The sequence below is a fragment of the Scomber japonicus genome, chromosome 17, assembly GCF_027409825.1.
Source record: "Scomber japonicus isolate fScoJap1 chromosome 17, fScoJap1.pri, whole genome shotgun sequence".
Lineage (NCBI taxonomy): Eukaryota > Metazoa > Chordata > Actinopteri > Scombriformes > Scombridae > Scomber > Scomber japonicus.
Genome location: NC_070594.1, coordinates 18,792,055 through 18,813,036, shown reverse-complemented (window position 1 = coordinate 18,813,036; position 20,982 = coordinate 18,792,055). Strand labels below are relative to the sequence as shown.

Here is a 20,982-nt window from a genome sequence, read left to right as displayed (position 1 = left end):
GTGGGGCAGTCATGTGAAAGTCCATCCAGCATCTCTTTTGAGAAGAGAAAGTAACAGAGAGAACAAACGGAGAGAGATGGTATATGAAGTGCAAAGAAAGACAGCTGCTTACATCACTTTTTCCTATTGTATAAAATCAATTGACTAGAATAAATTGATTTTAATGATGAGTAACAGTGAGCCTTTCAGCAAAGTAAACATGCCTTTGTTTGGTCATTATCATCTGCTGTTACTCTACCAGTTGATTTGTATGTGAAACGTTTTATACCCCCACTGTCCTGAATTTTTATCAGCTAGTTAGATTCAGTAAAGTTGTGGACAAGATCAGATATAGGGTTGTTTGTTGACAGGACAGGGACTTTAAGATCCTCAGGCCCTATTCGTAGACATTTCTGCCCCCTCCCACCATGTCCCCCGTCTCCTTTTACAGACTCCCTTTCTCTGCCTGCCTGTGCAGCAAGCATTTTCAGTCTGGTTCTCCTGTGGACTCCTTGTCCTAAGGCTGAAATGCAACCCTGTAATGACAAGTCTGGCAAAAATTGGTGTTTACACTGGGACAACATCCACCAACTCACTCATGAAAACATATATTGACGTGACTCCAAAGTGCTTCTGTGAAAAAGTCCTCCTACACTTCCTGTGCCTCCATCTGGACAGGCTATGAGGAATGTGTTTTTTGGTTTAAATCCATTTCCAAGACTCTTTCCTCTACGGGTATTTTTTCTATTAAAAGACACATGGTTTCCCACAGACATTTGAATATGTCAGTTCAGTCTTTTTTGGCAGACTACTTTCTGTTGAGATCATCAATTTATACATCTCACTACCACAATTTACAGTTTCCTACCAACTGTAAGTGTTTGGAAATGACTATAGCTCCATCTAAAAGTAAAACTGTCAAGTTAAACACTGCCCAAACAGCAGACAAATGACAAATACAGTCTGGTATGAATGGCAAAATGCACATTTTTGTGCATTTTGCCATTCATACCAGGTAACAACTGTAAAACAATCGAGTGAATCAATATATCAACAGCAGTAACTTTCCCAACAGTGGAATGAGTACATTATCTTTTATTTGCATGAATTATCATTATCCTGCTTACCATGAACTGGGCTATAGCAAAAAAAAAAAAAACCTTGCCAAGGATTAAGTCAATTATTTCAGTTCAATTCAATTTTATTTGTATAGCCAAATAGAGCAGGTCTAGACCATACTCTTTAATTTACAGAGACCCAATATTTCCCCATGAGCAAGCACTTGGCAACAGGGGAAAGGAAAAACTCTCCTTTAACAGGAAGAAACCTCGAGCAGAACCAGGCTCTAGGTGGGCAGCCATCTGCCTTGATCAGTTGGGTTGGGAAGGGGGGGGGCACTTATTTATTCTCTTAAAAAACATAAACATTTAAAAAAGCTTGATCATGAATCCTTTTCAATTATGGCGAAGTGTAAAAGCACTGTGAAAATGTCTAAGTAGAAAACCATAAAAGAGCATACCCCAATCTTTGAGAGGTTGACAGTTCTAAATTTACTGTATAATTCATAATTAAAGGTGTCCTACTTTTATTTTTAAAAAGAAGAAAAACAACAGATATGTTGTGTTGTGATCTATGATCCTCATTGATATACATTATATATATATAGTATTTAATATATACTATATATATACTATTATATTAGGGCCTCTCTCAGCCTCCACTGGGATCAAAACTTAAATCATTTTTTAAGTATATATTTTTTCTTTTACAGTATTTCAGTATTGGATTTGTGACCACTTTCAATTCTTGTTGGCAGATACTCTGTAGGGTTCAAAACGGATAATTTAACTTTATAAAGGCAATACTGCCTATAAGTTATAATATTTTTATTATAAGTTCATGTTGTTAAAGCTAAAAGAATCAAGCTGTGATATTTTGCATCATATCTGAATTGGTATCGTAGTAATATTATTTATGTGTACACTTCCTTTAACAACCTGTAATTGTAGCTTGTTGTAGCTTCAACCGAAAATGCAAATGTGAGACTGTGTGGGCAAAGCGATGTTTCGTTATTTCAACGAGGGAGGATGAGGGACAGCTCATACTCACGCTCAACCACACGTCGGTTTTATGTTTAACATGTCGTTACCGGCACCGACAGGATGATTAAGTATCGCACGCCGAGTCAACGTAACTGTTAGCTGTTTATGTTCAAAACTCACCGGCTGCCTTCACGGCGGTTACAACCAGTGCGTGAAATTAACGTTAACTCAACCGCCTCCCTCCTTGCTCAACGGATTTTTTTTTACAACGGCTGTTTTTTGGCTGTTTTTTTACCCACAGTCATGTGATTGTAACGTAAAACCCCTAACCGGAAAACACCGACGGACGACCCCTCTCCGCCGCCAACGAATGCTGCGTTTTTCAAGGAACAGTACAAGCTGCTGCGAGCCCAGAGAGGACAGGACGGACGAGTCTCCGGTAACAAACAAACAAACGGCGACACGGCAAACTCCGCGGATTTAAACGGAGCGCAGGTACTGTTGTTTTTTAGCTACATACTCACCCGTTCGTTTACCGGTACTGGTACGTTATTTGGCTACTTGTGTACGCTTTGGGGAACTGTAATTGTCACGGGGAAGTTAAAAGAAACGCATTCGTGACCAGCCCCATCCCCCTTTGCGTCTCTCGCTCATTTTCCCCAGTATGTGTGTGCTGTGTGCGCGCGCCCGCGTGCGTGCATGTCCGTTTTCTCGCGCTAGCAGCAGCAGCAGCGACCGAGAGGGACCTGAGGCAGGAGTCCGTCCGGGCGCGTTGTTTTTGTGTGTGTGTGCTCCTTCTAGAAAGCCTCATGTGCCGTCGCTGTTATTTATTGTTCACATTATTGAAGTGTTTCACTCCTCCAGCATGTTCACCTTCCTTATGAGCTTCACACACACGTAGTTTAATCGGTGTATTGACCGAATAACATAAACTCGCACTACGGAAGTAATGTTCCACGTGTCTACATCACATCAGGGGCGGTGCTTTATTGTTGCAAACAAGTTAAGTGTTGATTAACGCATCAACACAATACGTATGCGTTGCTAAATCGTGGCAATCAGACGTGTTTTTTCATGGAAACTGAAAATACATGTGCAGCCACCCAAAAAAATATATAAGACTCTCTGTGGCTGACCTGCAGGCAAACCATACTCATGTTATCTGGAGTTGCACTGAACTCAAAAGATATGGAATAAGCCACAAAACTCAGTTTTACAAGAAATTGTTTTAAATAAGAGGTAAAACAATGTATTTATGGATTATAAAAAATGATTATTTCTATTATTTCTATTTCTTCTCTTAGCCTTCTATGATAAAATGAATATCTTCAGGTTTTGAGACATTTGAAGACATCACCATGAGCTGTGGGAAGTTGTGATGGACATTTTTCTCTATATTTTTGGTATTAGCATAGACCAAGCAATCCAGAAAGTAATTAGTACTTAATGCTAATTAATTAATTGCAGCCTTAGTGTAAAGCTGATCCTACAGATCCTTGAGCCAAGAGCATTGGCTGATTACCCATTTTCTGAGAATTAAAGGAAATATATTTGACAGATATCTGTAAATGAGGATTATTTATATGAAATAAACCAAACTGTTTAAATACGGAATAGCTGAGAGTGTGTACTGTATAAAAGGCCCATGAAAACTAGTTGTTCCAGCAAGTTATGTTGTATACGTGCTACTGTCAAATGTTGTGTTTTCCAAATTGACGACTGAATAAAAAAACATAGTGTATGAAGCAAAAAAAAATTAAAGATCTCTGCAACTTACCTTAATTAGATAAGATAATTTATCTTTAAGGTGTGCTACAGGTGTGGCGCATTGTGACGGTGTAGGAACACAGTAAAGAAGTCAGCCTAAGCAATGACAATATATAGTATTGTCTGTTGGGATGCTGCATAAAGAAAGAGCAATTTTTGGGGGGCTGCAGGTTCAGTTGGCATCACTGACATGATATAACAAAACAGTCCTGCAATAAATCCTAGGTTCATGAAACTTATAGTGTTCAGTTCTTGTTTAAACTGTTCTGGAGAGGCTATGATTCAAATTCATGGTCATTTTGGAGGCTATGGTGCTGTTAAATTATATTGTGTTATACTGAGAGGTGTTTCTCATATTTTCTCTGTCCTTGTTGATACAGATGGATTTATACAGAGATATTTGTCATATATAATATAAAATTAAACATTTTTATTATTGATTAATTTGCTGTTTTTGTCTGTAAAAAACCTGGTATAAACCCAAGATACTGAAAGATAAACAAAAGCGACACATTCTCACATTTTAGAAGGTAGAATTGGTGAAAAAGTGAAATTTTACTTAAATAATGGTCAAAAATAGTTGCTGATTAACTGTCTACTGTTTTCATCTCTTACCACTCAACAGTATCATAAACCATTACTTCCTAATGACCATTAAGGGAGTCGAAGTTGTTCATGTGTGTGGTTTGTTGGTATTTTACATCTTTGGTGCCAGCTGTAGCTGTGGCGTAGCACAAAACGTGGAAATCTAGCCTTTTCCTGGAGCACTGCACTGCCAGCATCCTTGCCCTCTGATCTCTTTGATGAAATACATATGTGTGGAGAGATATTTGAGTGTGCGCGTGTCCAGCAGGGGGTACACAGGGTTACAGGTTTTTAGTCATTTGAGATGAATTGGCTGATCAAGTATCCATCATCATCTGCATTCTTACAGTTTTAAGTGTTATTTGGAGAAAGTGCAAGAGAAAGGAGATTCACCCTGCCCCAGGGCTGTTTCCGTTCTCCGCTGGAAGGGGATAGAACCAGTTCTGACTTAGGAATGTGTGCCGACACCCATAACCCTGATCATGTGATGGCCTGGAGCCCTCTGAGTCCTCCAGTGACCTGTAGGGTCAACAACATCCATCTCATTGGTCAACAGAGCGCACTGAGCCCTGAAATGTCCCTTTAGATTGAGTTTGCGGGTGTGGGCTGCATCACAACCAACTCATGCAAAGTGGTATCTGTTTTCAGGGTTTTTCCAGAAACATTTTGATGGGCAAAACTTACTGTAGCAACTTACTGTAGCTCAACTACTGTGAGATCCTGTGATGTGTTGAAGTGGATCTCTGTGAAAACAGGAGCAGCAAATGAAAAACCATAGGTGTACATAAGAATAAATTATTTCCTTATCGTGGGCTGTGTAACACTAGAAATTTGGACAGTACCATGTGACTTGACTGTGCACTAGTCCTAACTATCCCAGTATCCCTATGTGAGAATGATATTCTGTAAATAGTCATAAGATGTCAATAAGGAACTACTTCTGTGTACAGAGCCAGTTTAAAGACAATTAGAGCAGCCCCTACAGGAAGCTGTATGAACACTTTGGTTGTCATTGCTCTTCTGCTACTGTCCAAAGTTTATTTAGATCAGGAATATTTTCCATGTCTGATATCCTTGAAGAAATTTGAATTCACAAATAACTTGTTTATATTTACTAGACAAATTGTCTGTAGTGTCACAAAATGATTCTTCACTGTTAAGTTAGCCTTTACAAGGTCGTTAGATCACCCCTGTCAACCTGACTCTTTGTGGTCACAATAAACTCTGGTCTCCTTCCAGACAGGAAACTGAATGCTGTTTATGTGTGTGTGTGCCTTTTGTGCAGGTTGAAGAATGGAGTTGGCCAACCATGGTCTTATCCTGCTGCAGCAGCTTAACGCTCAGAGGGAGTTTGGCTTCCTGTGCGACTGCACTGTGGCTATCGGAGATGTCTTCTTCAAAGCCCACAAGGCCGTCCTCGCTGCCTTCTCCAACTACTTCAGAATGCTCTTCATTCACCAGGACAGGTACAGTAGGATTGTACTAACGGTGGTGTGGTACGGAAGTTAAAACACGACTTGTGGTCCCATCAGTGAATTTATCCAAAATGTAATCCTGCTGTTAAAACATACAGGTACAGTGTAAAGAACACTGTAACACTGATTTAAATATAAAAGTGCTGTATCTCGATCATTTTTGTATGGTGACCAAAACTAATGTTAAAAATGACGTTAAAATCAAAGGGGTTGATGAGGTTGTGTAAGCAGCATTATGATCAATCACAGAAGTGTTTAGTGGTATTGTCCTTTCTTCACAGCTGGGTTAGGGTTAGGGTTAGGGTTAGCCTGCCTCAACAAAATATGCTGTGACCTTTTGCAACAGTATGTGACTTTAAGAGATCTCTCACTATTTGTCATTCATTATGTGTTGATTTTCTTTGTCTTTCAGTGACTGTGTGCGTCTGAAGGCTGCTGACATACAGCCAGATATCTTCAGCTACCTCCTCAACCTGATGTACACAGGCAAGCTCGCACCCCAGTTGATAGACCCTGCACGGCTGGAGCAGGGGGTCAGATTCCTGCATGCCTATCCCCTCTTGCAGGAGGCCAGTCAGTCAGTGTATTCACACCCTGAGCAGAGCATCAACCTCTCCACCTCCCTCTATGGCATCCAGATATCAGACCAACAGGTGGCGATGTCAGCTAGGTTGGCTTCTCGACGGCAGCTCTCCTCACCCTTCGACATGGAGCAGCTCAGCTCAGAAGGAAAGTGTCCGTCCACACCAGCTGTGACAGCTGCGTTCGCAAATTCCTTACCATTCAATTTGGCTTCCTCACCCCAAGACATGGAGGCCTCAACCAGCGGCACAAAGCCCACAGTTGAGGAAGGGGGAACAGACTTGCTAACTGCAGATGGTGCTGCAGTAAGTGCCATCCTCCATGTGAAGCCCAGCATCATGAAGAGAAGTTCCTCCTTTAGGAAGCATTACTCCTGTCACCTTTGCAGGAGTCGATTCACCCAGAGAAGCCTCCTGAGAGAGCACCTCCTGCAGCACACCCAGACTCTGCAGCAGACCCAGTCAGAGACCAGCAATGCACTCTCACCTGTACTGACTGGAGAACACAGCACGCTAGAGATGGACGGTGTCCTTAAGGGAAACAAGGTCGGCGTAAATGCCTCAGGTGCCACTACAGCAGTCGAGGTAATCAGTGATAATGAGCAAACGCCCATTTCAGGTACCAACTCGGACTCTCCCCGAGCAGAGGTGTCCACGTCCAGTTGGGGTTTTGGGGGAATAAATTCTCAGGCAGACACACCGCCTCCGTCAGACATTGCGGATATCGACAACCTGGAGAGTGCTGACTTGGACCGTGAAGTGAAGCGGCGGAAGTACGAGTGCTCCACCTGCGGGCGCAAGTTCATTCAGAAGAGCCACTGGCGTGAACACATGTACATCCACACAGGCAAGCCCTTCAAATGCAGTGCTTGTGGCAAGAGCTTTTGCCGTGCCAACCAGGCAGCCCGCCACGTGTGCCTGAACCAGGGGGCCGATGCCTACACCATGGTGGACCGACAAAGCATGGAACTTTGCACTGCGGGGGATGACAGCAGTCAGATGGAGGCAATGTTCTTGGGCTCGTCGAAACCTTACAAATGTAACATTTGTGCAACAACCTTCTCCAGTCCCAATGAGGTGATCAAACACCTCTGTTTCACCCAAGGGGGATTAGGGGGCATGCAGGGTAACACGGGGTCAGGCGCACTGCTCCAGCATGAAGAGTTTTCTAAAGATGAAGGCTCCGATTTGTCCAACTCTGGCACCCCACTTGAACCCATAAAGACTGAAGAGATCCTTGTAGAGTAGTGCCAAAACTGTGTATTTGTCTTTTTTTAACACGTTGATTTTCTAAATTATGGTAAATAGGTGAGATAAAAGAGTCAGGGTATGTATGTTGGAGGTTCTTGATCTACTACGATTTTGTGTGTGTGTTTGTGTGTGTTTGACCGGGGTTGTTAGGTTTTCTGGGGGACGTACAGCAAGTAACATTACAATTTGGCTCAAGGCTAAGTTAAATACCAGTGAGGGCAGGAAAATAACTACTACCTTGTTTCATCTCATCATTTTAATGTTGGTGTACATTGGTGTTCGATTCTCACATGGCGGGCTGTGCCACCTTGGTTTTTCTGAAGAGCAGTCGTTGTGGTGAGGCTGCACAGGCCGACTTTCAGTTAAGAAGGAAGAGGAAGCAGAAACGGTTCCGGAGGCGGTGTGCTAGGTGTGAGGAGACGAGTTGCACGCTACTAACATTTATTCCCTCTGGAACTGCGTATAAATAACATTCTTCATGGTCTGAAAAGAAAGGCTGGTCTGCAGATCAGGTATAGAATTATAATTCCAGATAAATCACATATCCAGACCTGAGACAATTCATGCTCTTCTTAAATAGATGTCCAGTATGCAGAAAAGTATGTCTTCCATTTGTGTTTAGGCTCAGCAGAATGAATACATTGAAATGTAATTTAATGACCATTAGTTGCATCTTTCTCAGAAAACATTTAGTTGTTTTACTGTTTTTGACGACTGTGATAAGTGTGATTATGGTTCTTGTCTCATTACAACATATTAGTTGCTATTCATGATACAGATTTGGCCACTGAAAATTGGTCACAATGAGCAACAGTGGTCATTGCCATGTTTACAGTTGTGCCATTTTTTTCTTTTTAATTTCTCTTATTTACCTGTTGTGTATGTATGTTTTTGGTTACTGATTGAAGAAGCTACATGTTCCATCCATATGCACATACTTTGATGGGAGGCTGTCCTGTACAATATTGTACATCTTGTCTTCATATGATTAGCTTGGATCTACTCCTAAAAGCCCTTAATTTTTTGTTTGACTTGCTTTTCTAATTTTACATACAATGCTATATTTACAAAGAATACATTATATTGCAGAGGTGTATGTACATAAGTAGATAAATAGCTTTCAGAATAGGAATACATTTGGTTTAGTGAGAGTCTATGTATAAGGGATGGGCATAATCTTTTTATTTTCTTCAAGATATAAGTCCAAATCTGAGCTTAAATAAAGTTGTTTTAACATTTTTAAATGCTTCACTATGAGTAAAAAGAGTATTTTAGGATCTTCAGTTTATATTACCCCTGACCCGATTTATTCTAAAGACTAACTTTCTAATTTTATCCAAAGGGAAACATTTATTTTAAATACTCTTGACATTTATATTTGTCCTTTTAACTTTGTCCAAACTGTACAACAAAGGAGGGATGCCAGTGTGATGAAGGAAAGTTGGCTTTAATAATACACAGTTTGTAAGACATATGAAGTGAAAGGGTGTTAGCTCTATGTATTAGACTGCCTGGATCAATGTTACATGTGCTATGGGAATATGAAAGGTATTATTTAATACAATTTACAAAACTTTTATGACATATACCATTTATTGCTGGGAATTGTGACAAATCTTTTCATTTATGTCAAGTGAAAGTGAAACAAGGGAAATGATGTGGCAGTGTATCATCCTGAAACTCGTCAAGTGTGACAGCAGTATTAGTAATATACACCTACAAGTCGCCCAGGAACAAAAATGTTAATTAAGCTTGTTTAAGCCAATTTTAAAAATGTCAGTCTTTTACAATTCTAAACTTAATTTGAAAACGTTTTTCATGTTTGAATATTGAGATGAACTTGTAAGTAAGTAAGTAAAAAGATTAGCTGGCATTTCCTTGCATTCAGGTAATTGTAAAAAATGTACAGAGAGGGAGTCCTATAAAACTTTTAATATAGTTTTTATTCCCTCCAGTGGGCATAAATTCTACACTGTATAGTTATTGATTGATAAAACATTGCCTTTCCATCGGTTTAGTTTTAACCATTTAGTGAAGCTATTAAAAAAATGCCCATCCCGAGTATGTTTGATGTGCATGTTTTTTTGTTTGCCAATTTCACTCAATTCACACTTTTTTTTTTATCTTCATTAAGTACAGGCTTATGACAGTGAGACTGGGGCCCAATTTAAATTTGGTTCAAGTGGAATTTCTGTACTGAAAACCCTGCATTGAGAAATTTTTGGAGAGCAGTGGTGCTTTCCTTGCAATTAGCCCAGTGTTATGCTAGATGGAGCTGTGTTTCTTTCCTGTCTACTCAGGTCTATTGAAGGGGAAGACTATCATAATGGAACCATGATATCTTTACTGGTGTGGTTGTGTCATTGCCTATTAAATGTCCAGCTTTGCCAAAAAATCTAAAGTCTATTTTACTTCAGATAAAATAAAATAAAAGACACCAATGGGAGTGTTTAATATTGACTAACAGGGATGTTCTTGTTTGTCTCTGGACTCAAACTTGTATTGTTGAGGCAACTGAAATGCTGTACTACTGACATTTATTTGCGCAATTAAGCTCAGTTGATACACAGACATGTGCACAGTTCAGTGGAAAGTCTACCTTGTAATTGTTCCTTAACCACACCAGTCTTGTAATTTAATGGTTGTTTAATGTGTATGTTAAAACATCTCAGTATCTCAGGAAGATGAGAAGTTTGACATCTTATCTGTCCAGTGTAGTTCATCAAAACATACATTTCAGGACTAGTGAAGACTCCCATCTGATGATACTTGTGTTCACAATATAACCCCCCTCCCCCAACGCCCATCTGACATCTACTGTGATCAATCTGTGTTCTCAGGAATGTGAGTAATTTTCTGTATAAACAACTTTGATTTTTTTTTTATTATTATTTAGAATGAACAATAAAACATGTCTTTTGATAATTGTGGTTCTTCTTTTATGTCATTGTCTTTTACAATAAGCAATAAATAACAGTCATAATGTTAACTTATATCTTTCCTCCAGTAGAGAATGTCTCATAGTGATTAATAAATGTATTAAAGTACAGATTCAGGCATGAATATGAAACATACACCAATTTTCTCTTACTTTATTGAATGAAATATAGACAAGTTTCTGCATCCTTACTATTAACAGCATGGAAAATACAAAAGACAAGACCATGCTACATGAATATTATGATAAATGGCTGCAGGTTAATAGTTATTATTACAACAATATGATTTGTAAGTACATAGGTATACAATCTGTACAAATGTTAACAGGTTCACAGTTAAGTGGGTTACAAAAAGCAGGGAGGACTGAAGGTGGGCCAGTGCCCCAACTAAATGCTTTACATTATGCAACAATAGCAAATATTTAAGTCCACTATCTCTTGTTTAATCATTTATTTTACATAAAGCAAGTATGGATGTGACACACCCTATCAAGTGAAAGTAAAGGTAAGTCATGACCTAACAGGGGTCCAAACTTCCTGATCTTTCTCATTTGGTCATAAAGCTTAATGAAATGTGAGCTTTTATAGCCACTGATTCAACATCTAAATAGAAGCACTCACACTTAATTCTCGTGATGTCCGAATGACTGACACAATGCAAGTTTGTCAAATTTGGTTTGAATCAAACTAAAACCAGTGTAACCCGTGGTCACATGTTTGCTTTGGTGGAAAAACTAGGTCCCAGGAATGGTTTAGATATTCATCCATCCAAAATATAACACCAACCTTGCCAATACAGTTGCAAAAGAACCCCCTGACCATATGACTTAGGTTTTATGAGTGAATGAAAGTAGCTGAGTAGAATATAATTGGATGCAACTGATGTCTTATCCTGTGAGCAATGGAAAGGCCATGACCCTGATTTATCCTAATTAGATTTGGCTTTTAAATTAAGAGTAAAAGCTTTGTTTTCATCTCACATGGTACCATGCGTCTGCCCCTCTCTAACCAAGCCTACGTCCTCCCTGGTGCCAGCTTAATGAATCTGAGCTATCATGCTGGGTGATGGACACATAGTGGACATAGTGCAGGTCTAGCATATTTTATCACTCCTGTTACAAAAAATACAGTTGACGTTGTTTACATCAATGAACAACTAAAAGGTGTACTACTTTCTGTAGGCAACAGAGGGCGTCAACATACTTTCTTTCCATCAGGAGGCATAAACATAGTGTAGTACAGAAGCTGTTAAATCTCAGTTAAACTGCCACACATCAAAAATACATAAATCACACATTAAATTTGTGCACGTTATGCTTTGTATGTTTCTCACATGCACGTGTCTACCCAGTATGACTCATCCAGTGTCAAAAAGTGGCATATGTATCTGCTGCACATCACTATATACCAAATATCTCTGCCACATGATCAAATGAGAGTGTTATTATAGAATTTTATTGTATTATTACATGAAACAATGTGTAACAATATTTTTTTTTCACAGTAAATCAGGCAGTGATTGTTTTTCTTATCTACATGAAGATAAAGTTTGGGTGAGGTGCAAATGGGGCAACAAATTGTGACAAGATGAATGTTTCAAAAGTCAAACGTGTGATGCATTTCTAGTAGATAACATCACACTCTCTGCCCTCCTATTTAGATATTTGCAGTCAGTGTTATCACTTGACACTGACAGAGGAATCACACTTGTACCTTGGTTTAGTTATAATTGCTACAGAGTCTTGAAATAATCTTTGAATGTGACTATTTAAGGTATGATACACAGGGCACTTTTTATGCAACAATTTCTTTTGGTAAATACTACCAGATAAATTTTTTACGAGAAACTTTTTCGATGTTTCACTGTGTCATACTTTAAATTGACCGCCATCATGTTGCTTAAAAGAATACCTGATGTATCACAGCCTTACTAAAACAAAAAACAACACGTCATACAATAACAAAATCGGGCAAAAAACATGAAAAAATAAAGGGGTGAATGAAAGAATACTCAAGATATAAATACAATATACAAGATAATAATCCTCCATCTCTTCACCTTCTGGCACAATCTCACTCTCGCTACTATACACATATAAACACACGCGCGCGCACACACACATACACATATGCAGAGATACACACTCGTCCAAGTTGCAGACTCTTGCTTTATACAGCAAGGGCATTGGAAAGTCACTGAGACAAGGAACATACATCACACAGATTACAAGCCAGACGGGATGCTTCTGAGGCACAGGACATGCGTGAGTGTGTGTGTGTGTGTGTGTGTGTGTGTGTGTGTGTGTGTGTGTGTGTGTGAGAGAGTGAGTGAGTGGGTGAGGATATAGCGGTGGGACATCACGTTGCTGTGACAGGGCTGCAGGATGGGGTTGGGGTACGGGTAGAGATGGAGAGAATGGCACAGCTGTTGCTCAGTCACTCAGTCTCTCTGGGCTGTGAAAGTTGGAGCCCAGTCTCAGCCTGTTATCACAGAGCAGCCTCTTTCTTGCTCTCTCTCTCTTTCTCTCTCTCTCTCCCTCATCATTCACTTCCTGGTCCAGACTGTGTATCTCCCAGGCATCGGTCTTGTTTCTTCAGCTGAGGCAGAGAGGCACAAAAAATAATGTTAGGAACAAGACATGACTGTATTTTGTCATCTTTGGAAAAAGGAACCATTTGAGATTGACATTATATTCTTGCATATTAAAATGCTGTATGTCAGTGTAATATAGAAATAGAAATCTGTATTTACTTTTCCTTTTGGTAAACAATCTCATTTTTATATTGTTAGTTTGAGTGTTTGTTGTTTTTTACTGGATATGAGATTTATTTTACCCTCTTCTTTTGCCATTTAACTCCTTTAACTCATGAGTGATATGTATCTATGAAATCAGTACCATCAACAGAATACTGTGACAGCTTTATATACTGCTGATATACTGTGTAATCCTAGCCATTTTAAAAAAGAACTCTGAAGCAGGTTTGTAAGGACTGAAACATTAGTTGTACTGATTCAGTAAATGTTACGTAAATAAAGATATTCGGCTCTCCTGTCAAACATCTGCCTAAGAAGTATTGTTGTGCAAGTCTATTGCTTAATCTGATGGAAACATCTTTGTCCAAATCACTATTTGGACAGACTGCAATTAGATGATACTATTTTTTTTTTTATATCTACTGTATAAAGAAAGAAGAAGAAACATGTATATAACATCAAAAATTATTTAAATACTGTATATTTGTATGCCATCATATGAATTACCCCAAAGAATTATCTTTAATCTTAGATTCCCCCACTTTTTACATTTATTTATTTATTTATTTATTACAGTTTTTACCAATCTGCCTCCTTTATTTGTCATTTTAAGCCTTTCAATGGTTTGTTGTTGTTTCAACACAGTACTTAATGTGAGATGGCTGGTGCATCATTGTTACTGTTAAGCTGTTGTAACTAACAAAGCTCTTTCCTGCCCTTCTCTTCCATCCCCAATCCTCTCTAGACTATCCTGTGCTTCATAGCTGCATGACTGCTTAACAAATATGAAAGTGAGCTACACCCAGTCTCTGTCTCCTCCTCCCCCTCATTGGCTAGATCAGATAACATCACACAGTGTGACTGAAAAAAAGATGCACATAAAAAAGCACTCTTCTGCACATATTAAAGATATAATTCAGTCAAAAAACGGAACCCCCCCTATTTGTGGTCTTTGAGGGTTTGAATCTAACAAATGCATACTCCGATGTGGTTTCTTGACTCCATACTGAGCCTGTGATGGAAGAAAAACAGGAGGAGGGAGTGGAGGAATCATAATCAGTCTTTCAGCACAAGTTCATCTGCCCCTCACACACCGCTTCCCTTTAAGACCCTGGCCTACAAAGAAGGGGTCAACGGCGGCATTCCTGCTTTGATATCAAAGGTCCCCTAGTTACTCATAGCCTGAACAAAAGCTTTTTCATCTGGTCAGTGGGCAAATCCCCTCCCCTACTCCCTAATAAAAGTAGGGCCCATTGATGTTTCAAAAAAAGCCACTGTGAGAAGATTGTTTGATAGGCCAACAAAGGAATTCTGAAAATAACTTTTTTTCATTCTTCAGTTCATCACTATTTTCACAAATACTAAAACACTACAAAAAGCTTTGTACAGAAAACTTTTACGTTTTGATTTGTTGTCGTATAATAGGCTACGTGTATCGCTGTTGTAAGATCAGTCTCACCTGCTCATGATGCTGCTGTGATCTCTGTGGACACAGGCTCGATCTCCTTCACAGCCTCCTCAATCACCTCGATCACCTGTGCCATCACCTCTGCGCACTTTCCCGATGGTGACTTTTCTGTCTCTGGTTGGCTGGCTGCTGCCTCTGTCACTTGGTTGGAAGTGGCATCCTCCGTTGAAGCTGCCTCTTGAGGTTCTTCTGCCTGCGTTGAGAGACTTTCTGAGACTTGCTTTTCACTTGCAGGTTCCTCATCCGCCTTGGTGTCTTCAGAGTCCATAGGACCGTCACTGTTAAACTCTATCACAGCCTCTTCTTCTACTGACAGTTCCTCAACCACCTGTGCTATCTGCAGAACCATTTTGGGTGCCGTATGGATCTCTTTCTCCTTGGTCTCCTCTGAAGGGGCTAACTCGGTTTCCTCTGATTGTGGTTTTACTTCTTCAGCTGATTCTTTTACATCTTCTTCTTCCTTGCTCGGTTCCTCCTTGATATCTTCAAGATCTTCACCTTTTGGAATATCTGCATTTATCTCTAAAACTTCTTCCACTATGACAGTTTCTTCACTTACTTTTACCTCCACAGCTTTCTTCAACCCTTCCTCTGATTTCTTTTCCTCCTCTACAGAGGCATCAAGGCTCTCTGTGATCTCTATTGGAATTGTGTCAATGACTTCCACGGCAACACGCAGTGGCTGTGGTGACTTTGGTGCTTGTTTTTCACAGACAACAGGAACAGGGGTGTCGGTGATAACAGGGGCCTCTGTTGTGATCTCAATCTCTTTCTCTGTGGTTTCTACTGCCTGGACTGGTGTTGGGATGGTGGCAGTTGGGGTGGTGGCAGTTGGGGTGGTTGGCTTTTTGGGTTCAGGTGCATCTTCTGAAACTTTATCCACAGCTTCCTGAATGACCGCCTGAGCAATGACCATACTCTGGGCCTCAATTTGACTGGCCTTCTGCACGTCATCCTTGATATCCACAATCTCCTCGTTGGCCTGCTCAATGACAGCAATTAGCTCTGTCTCTGGTGTTTGAATGGTAGTGACCTCCACACTTTCTACAACTGTCTTCTCCTCCTCCTTGGTTTCCTCCACCTGGATTGGCTCATCACCGACCGGCTCTGACACTGATGCATTTTCCATGATCACCACGTCAGAGGTTGTCACTTCGTCAGACTCCACAGTGATCGGAGCTACAAGGACCACTGTTTCTGTGATAACAGGAATCTCCTCACTTGGTACAACTACAGGAATGGTTGGTTCAGTCTCAATGGTTATGGTGTTTTTTGTAGCTTCACATATGGTGGATGATATCTCCTTAGTCACAACTTGGACTATTTCTTCTACAGGGGTGTTTTCCTCAGTAGCAGCAAGTTGCTCCATGTCAATGTCCACTTCCTTGCTTTCCACATTTTGCTCAGTGACTTCTACGCTCTGGATGCAGACAGCAGTTTCAGATGTTGGTGTAATAGGATTGACTACTACAGCTTTAGGAGAGTTCTCTGTTGTGGTCGTGGGCTGAACAACTTCAGACTCCTCCAATACAGTGCTGATGATTCCAACCTTTTCAATGTCAGGTTCACAGCTCTCAGTGGCGGCTTGAATGTCTGGCATTTCAACCTGTGAATTTTCAACAATATGCCCAAGCTGAGTTGTTTCTATTTGATGGACTTGGGCATTGACCACTTCATCTTCTGCAACATTGGCTTCCTCAGTATTTATTGGCTTTTCTTCAATTGACACCTCTGTACTTAGAGCATCATGGATCACAGCCACACATTCTACAACTGGCATTGCAGGTTTCTCCAGAGCTATTTTGGCAATCTCCTTGGTTCCTAGGCCAGTGCAGATAGCCATGGCTTCACTACGAGTATGTGGTTCCAGGATGGTATTCGTCGTGCATTCAGCATTCTCAGTTGGTGGTTCATATTCAGTATTTTCAGAGGCTACCTGTATTGGCACATCTTCAGTAGTAACTGATGTCTTGATTGGAATTTCATTGATTTGGGCCTCAATACCCTCAACAACCTCCTGTGCACTTTCTGACTTGGGTCCCTGAGGAACAGTGGTTTCTGCAGCTGGAGCTGGAACGACAGGTTTCACCTCAGCTGTGGACAGTCTGCGCCCTGTGCGTCCTACAGCTTTAGGAGGCAGAGTAAGGTGGTCTTCACTTTCATCATCGGCTATGTCAGTGTCAACAGACTTTGGTGTGGCAGCGTTCTCTCCTTCCTCTGGAATGTCACTCAGCTGCTGATCATGGCTGTCCTCAATATCTTCGATGACAGCTGGGATCCAGGAAGGAGCTCTATCTTCAGTGGCAGACACTGTAATCTGGACTGTAGCTGACTCTGCTGGCTCCTCCTCTTTAGTTTCAACTTGTTCATCATACTCTGAGAGAGGAACCACTGCTGGAGTGTCAGAGTCCTCCTCACCTGAGGGCTGTTCACTGGAGGCTTGTTTCTCAGACTTCTTCTTCCTGCGTCCTGGGAAGAACTTTCTCAAAGAGAATGATGACTCATCTTTGGGTGCTTCACTGTCTGACTGGACTTGGTCTGTGCCTTCCTCAGCCTTTTCCTCAGTTTTGGCCTTCTTTGACAGTACTATGCGTTTCAGGGTGTCCCAGGTTGACTCTCTTTCAGGGGGGCTGTTTAAAGGTTCAGGGGAGGAAGCAACTTCTCCTTCACTCTCAGTGTTTTGCGAGGTAACAAGAGCAATCTCAGCTTTGCCGTCCTGCTCTCCATCTGCTACTGCTGCTGCTACTGCTGCTGCTGCTTCTGGAGCATCCTCGTCAATCTTGGTCTCATCATCATCAGAATCAGAGGTCCGTCTAGTCCTCTTTTTAGGTCCACCCATACACATTAGAGCCTCCCAGGAGACAGAGGTGTCCATTTTCTTCTTGGGCTCCTCGGTGCTGCTTACCAGTTTCTCAGTGTTTTCAGTCTTTGGCTCTTCCTCAGTGGGCTTATCCTCCTTTGCCTCCTCCTCAACACTCTTATCTGCTAATGCTGCACTCTCAGAAGAGGACAGGGTGGCCGACTTTGCTGGTTTCTCACCTGTGGCTTCATCTTCACTCTCAGAAGACCTTTTTACACGCTTCTTGGGCGTCACTAGTTTCTTGAAGGAGGACCAGGCAATGATGCCTTCTTTTTTCTTCTCTCCATCAGAGGTAACCTCACCATCAGTTTCTTGGCTGGACTCCACTGGGGTCACCTCCACAGCCAGAACATGCTCTCCTGACTCCTCTGGAGATGAGGGTCCACTGTCAGCTTTTGGAGCCTCTGTTGACTCAGTGGATGATTGAAGTTGCTCAGCCGCCTGCTCCCCAGACTCAGTCAACTTGGTCTCAGTATCTTTCTTGCTCTTCTGTTTCTTAGTGGAGAGTTTCTTCAAGCCAGCTCCAGTGAAAAGCTTTTTCAGTGGGCTTCCCTGTGGCTTCACCTTCTCCTGTGATGATAGCAGCTCAGCCTCAGACATCACCTCTGCTGGAACCTTTTCTTCTTCTGCGCTAGGTGCCTGCTCTTTATCTTGTTTGGTCTCATCAGTAGGAGTTTCTGTAGGAGCAGATGTTTCACCAGTGACCTCAGGCTCTGGGGTTGGCTCTGATTTTTCTTCCTCAGGGGTAACCAGTGCTTCTTCCTTGGGCTCTGATTTTTCTTCCTCTGGAGTCACTGGTTCCTCTTCCTTTGTTTCTTGCTCCACTTCAACCTTCTCCTCCTTATCTTCCACAGCAGCAGTTTCTTCTGTCTTGGCTGTCTCCTCCTGAGCAGCTGCCTCCTTCTCTTCCTCCTCTTTTGTCTTCTTGATGCTTGCTTTCTTTCGCAGGTTAGAAAAGAGCCCACTGGTAAAGAGCTTCCTGAAGGGGGAAACAGTGGTCTCCTGGGTAGGTGGACTGACCTCACCTTCCTTCTCAGCTCCTTCCTCCTTTACTGCTTTATCAGTAGTTTCAGTTGCAGAGTTGTCAGCTGAGACATCAGTGGTTTCAGACTTGTTAGTATCTTTACTGACTTCAGTCTCAGCAGTGGATGCCTCTGTGTCAGCCTCCTTTTCTTTAGTTGTGCTCTCCTCAGCATTGGCAGCTTCCTCCTCTTTCTCCTTTGCAGGTTCATCAGCCCCACTGACCTCTTCTCCATCTTTATCTTTAACTGTCAGTAGCTTCACAGGGTCTTTCTCCTCACTTCTGTCCTTCTTCAGTGTGAACTTAAAGCCCACAAAACGGAAGATCTTCTTGAAGCCCACCTCACTGGCGTCATCAGGTTTCTCCTCTGCTGCCTTCTCCTCAACAGCAGAGATGTCATTGGCATCAGCAGACACTTTCTCCACTTTCTCGCCATTCACTTGAGGAGCCACTTCATCCTGGATGGTGTCCATAGTTTCAGGAGCCTCCTCCTTCTGAGCAACAGACACACCATCTGGCTGGCCAACTGAAATGACAAGAAAACAAAGAACTTTCACTCAAGTTTACTGCTTTCTACTGTAAAAAGTGAAAAATCAGTGACAACATTCCCATGTTTTAAAAAAGAAATGTTGACCTTTAATTAAATAACTTGAAATAATGATGAGGAGTCAAAACACCAGCCCAGGCAACATAAATCCCTTTGTTCAATAAATATATATATAGCATTACTCCAAAAAACAAATGCAAGTTTTGTATTACTGATTAAAGTTTCATAGCGTCTGCAGATAATCAGAGATGCAAAGTATCTGTAGAGACCCTGACCCCCTGCGTTGATTTTATTAAGCAGATGAATGCTTAATTAAAATCAGATAGCAGTTTGGTCCAGCTAAGCCTTCGTTACGTAAACATGCCAAAGAAAGAAAAGTTTAGGCACAGACACAAATAAAACATCAACCCCCGAGGGCCACTTCATAGAAACTGTTGCACAATGAGAGTAATACTGTTGCCAGTTCATGGATTAGTGTCCTATGACATAAACTTAGAGCGGTGCTTTGCCTGAACCACTTCTAGTTTCTTTTTATGGTTAAGCGGGATCACTTGTTGCATTATTTTGAGTTTTATTTATTTGTAGTTATACAAATGTAAGATAAATGGTATATTAGCAGCTGAGATAAAAGTTAAATACATACATAAACTGGCCTGCTTGCCATGCCATGTTTTGACAGAGGAAGGCGTAGGGGGATGACGACCTGCCAGTGTCTGAAGCTTTTCTCCATTTTTTCTCCTTTCAGATCTCACTACAGTCTGCAAAACCTCACATCTGATACCCCCTCTCAAAACAAATTCCATTCTTTAATGCCCAGATAGGAGCTTACCTGATTACACACTCTTGGAAACACAAAGACACATATACATTCCTTAAAGCATACTACCACCCTCTTGTTGCCTCTTTCTGCAAAGCACACAACTACATAATCTACAAAATGAGACTATAACTCATTCACTGTGAGTAAAATGGGAAACAACAACATGGTATTTCCCAATTCTTACTGCCAATGTGTTTTCTGATGTGAAAAAACAGTATTCAGTTTGTTAATAAATCTCAATTTCTATAAAAGGTGGCTTTGTTTTTGTGTCACACAAAAATGTAAAACTGTGTGCCCACAATCTGTCCACATCCTTTTCCTAAATTATAGACAAGAAGCTTCACTCAGCAGCTCTGCATTCCATGGCTATCTTAGCTTTAAAATGCCTAAATGTTTACCTGCCAGTGCAGGAAATTACGTAACACCAATAGCCAAATATTGGAGCATTTAACACTACCTTTATATCACACAATAAAGTGCTTTCATACACTAATATTGTTAGTGAAGACACACCCAAATCTTATGTAGGTATTTGACTTGAAAGGAATGTGAGCTATGTTGTTCACTGTATGTTTGGGGGAATTATTTTAGGATGCCCTAAACATAATCTGAAGATAAACACCAAGGGAATGTTTATGTGTTTTTCAGTTAAACTGTGTCTCGACTGCCTGTGCATAAGACTCAAATCAAACAATACAGGCCTCAACTACCCCTCCTTAAAATACATCCCAATCCCCTTGACCCAAATTCCACCACAGCAGGATGGATGGGGAACCACCCCCTTCCCAAGGCACACACTCATGCAAACACAATAGCCTTCTAACCCACGCTGGCCTCTGAAAATAAAGAAGGGGGGGTGGGAGGGGTTATAAATTGTATTTTTATAAATTGC

The 20,982-nt window shown here is 41.1% G+C and overlaps 2 protein-coding genes across 3 annotated transcripts in view; one reads left to right on the top strand and one right to left on the bottom strand.

Annotated features, from left to right (window-relative positions):
- The first annotated feature begins 1,941 nt into the window (after nt 1-1,941).
- Nucleotides 1,942-7,779, top strand: zbtb2b (zinc finger and BTB domain containing 2b). Its single transcript, XM_053337004.1, has 3 exons — nt 1,942-2,516; nt 5,659-5,839; nt 6,261-7,779. The coding sequence occupies exons 2-3, from the start codon at nt 5,667-5,669 to the stop codon at nt 7,675-7,677; spliced, it is 1,590 nt and encodes a 529-aa protein (XP_053192979.1). The 5' UTR covers nt 1,942-2,516; nt 5,659-5,666; the 3' UTR covers nt 7,678-7,779.
- A 2,977-nt stretch (nt 7,780-10,756) lies between these two features.
- akap12b (A kinase (PRKA) anchor protein 12b) overlaps nt 10,757-20,982 on the bottom strand; it is a 44,054-nt gene continuing 33,828 nt past the window's right edge. For both annotated transcript variants that reach the window (XM_053337173.1, XM_053337174.1), the window contains 2 exons: nt 14,834-19,249; nt 10,757-13,217 (listed from right to left, as the gene is read on the bottom strand). In XM_053337173.1, coding sequence (XP_053193148.1) covers nt 14,838-19,249 — 4,412 coding nt within the window. In that variant the 3' untranslated portion in view covers nt 10,757-13,217; nt 14,834-14,837. The remainder of the gene's footprint in view (nt 13,218-14,833; nt 19,250-20,982) is intronic.

Bases quoted from the DNA above. Each gene is read 5' to 3' on its own strand.
- zbtb2b (XM_053337004.1), top strand. From the start codon at position 5,667: ATGGAGTTGGCCAACCATGGTCTTATCCTGCTGCAGCAGCTTAACGCT. The intron at 5,840-6,260 runs GTACAGTAGGAT...TTTGTCTTTCAG, and splicing joins CTCTTCATTCACCAGGACAG to TGACTGTGTGCGTCTGAAGG.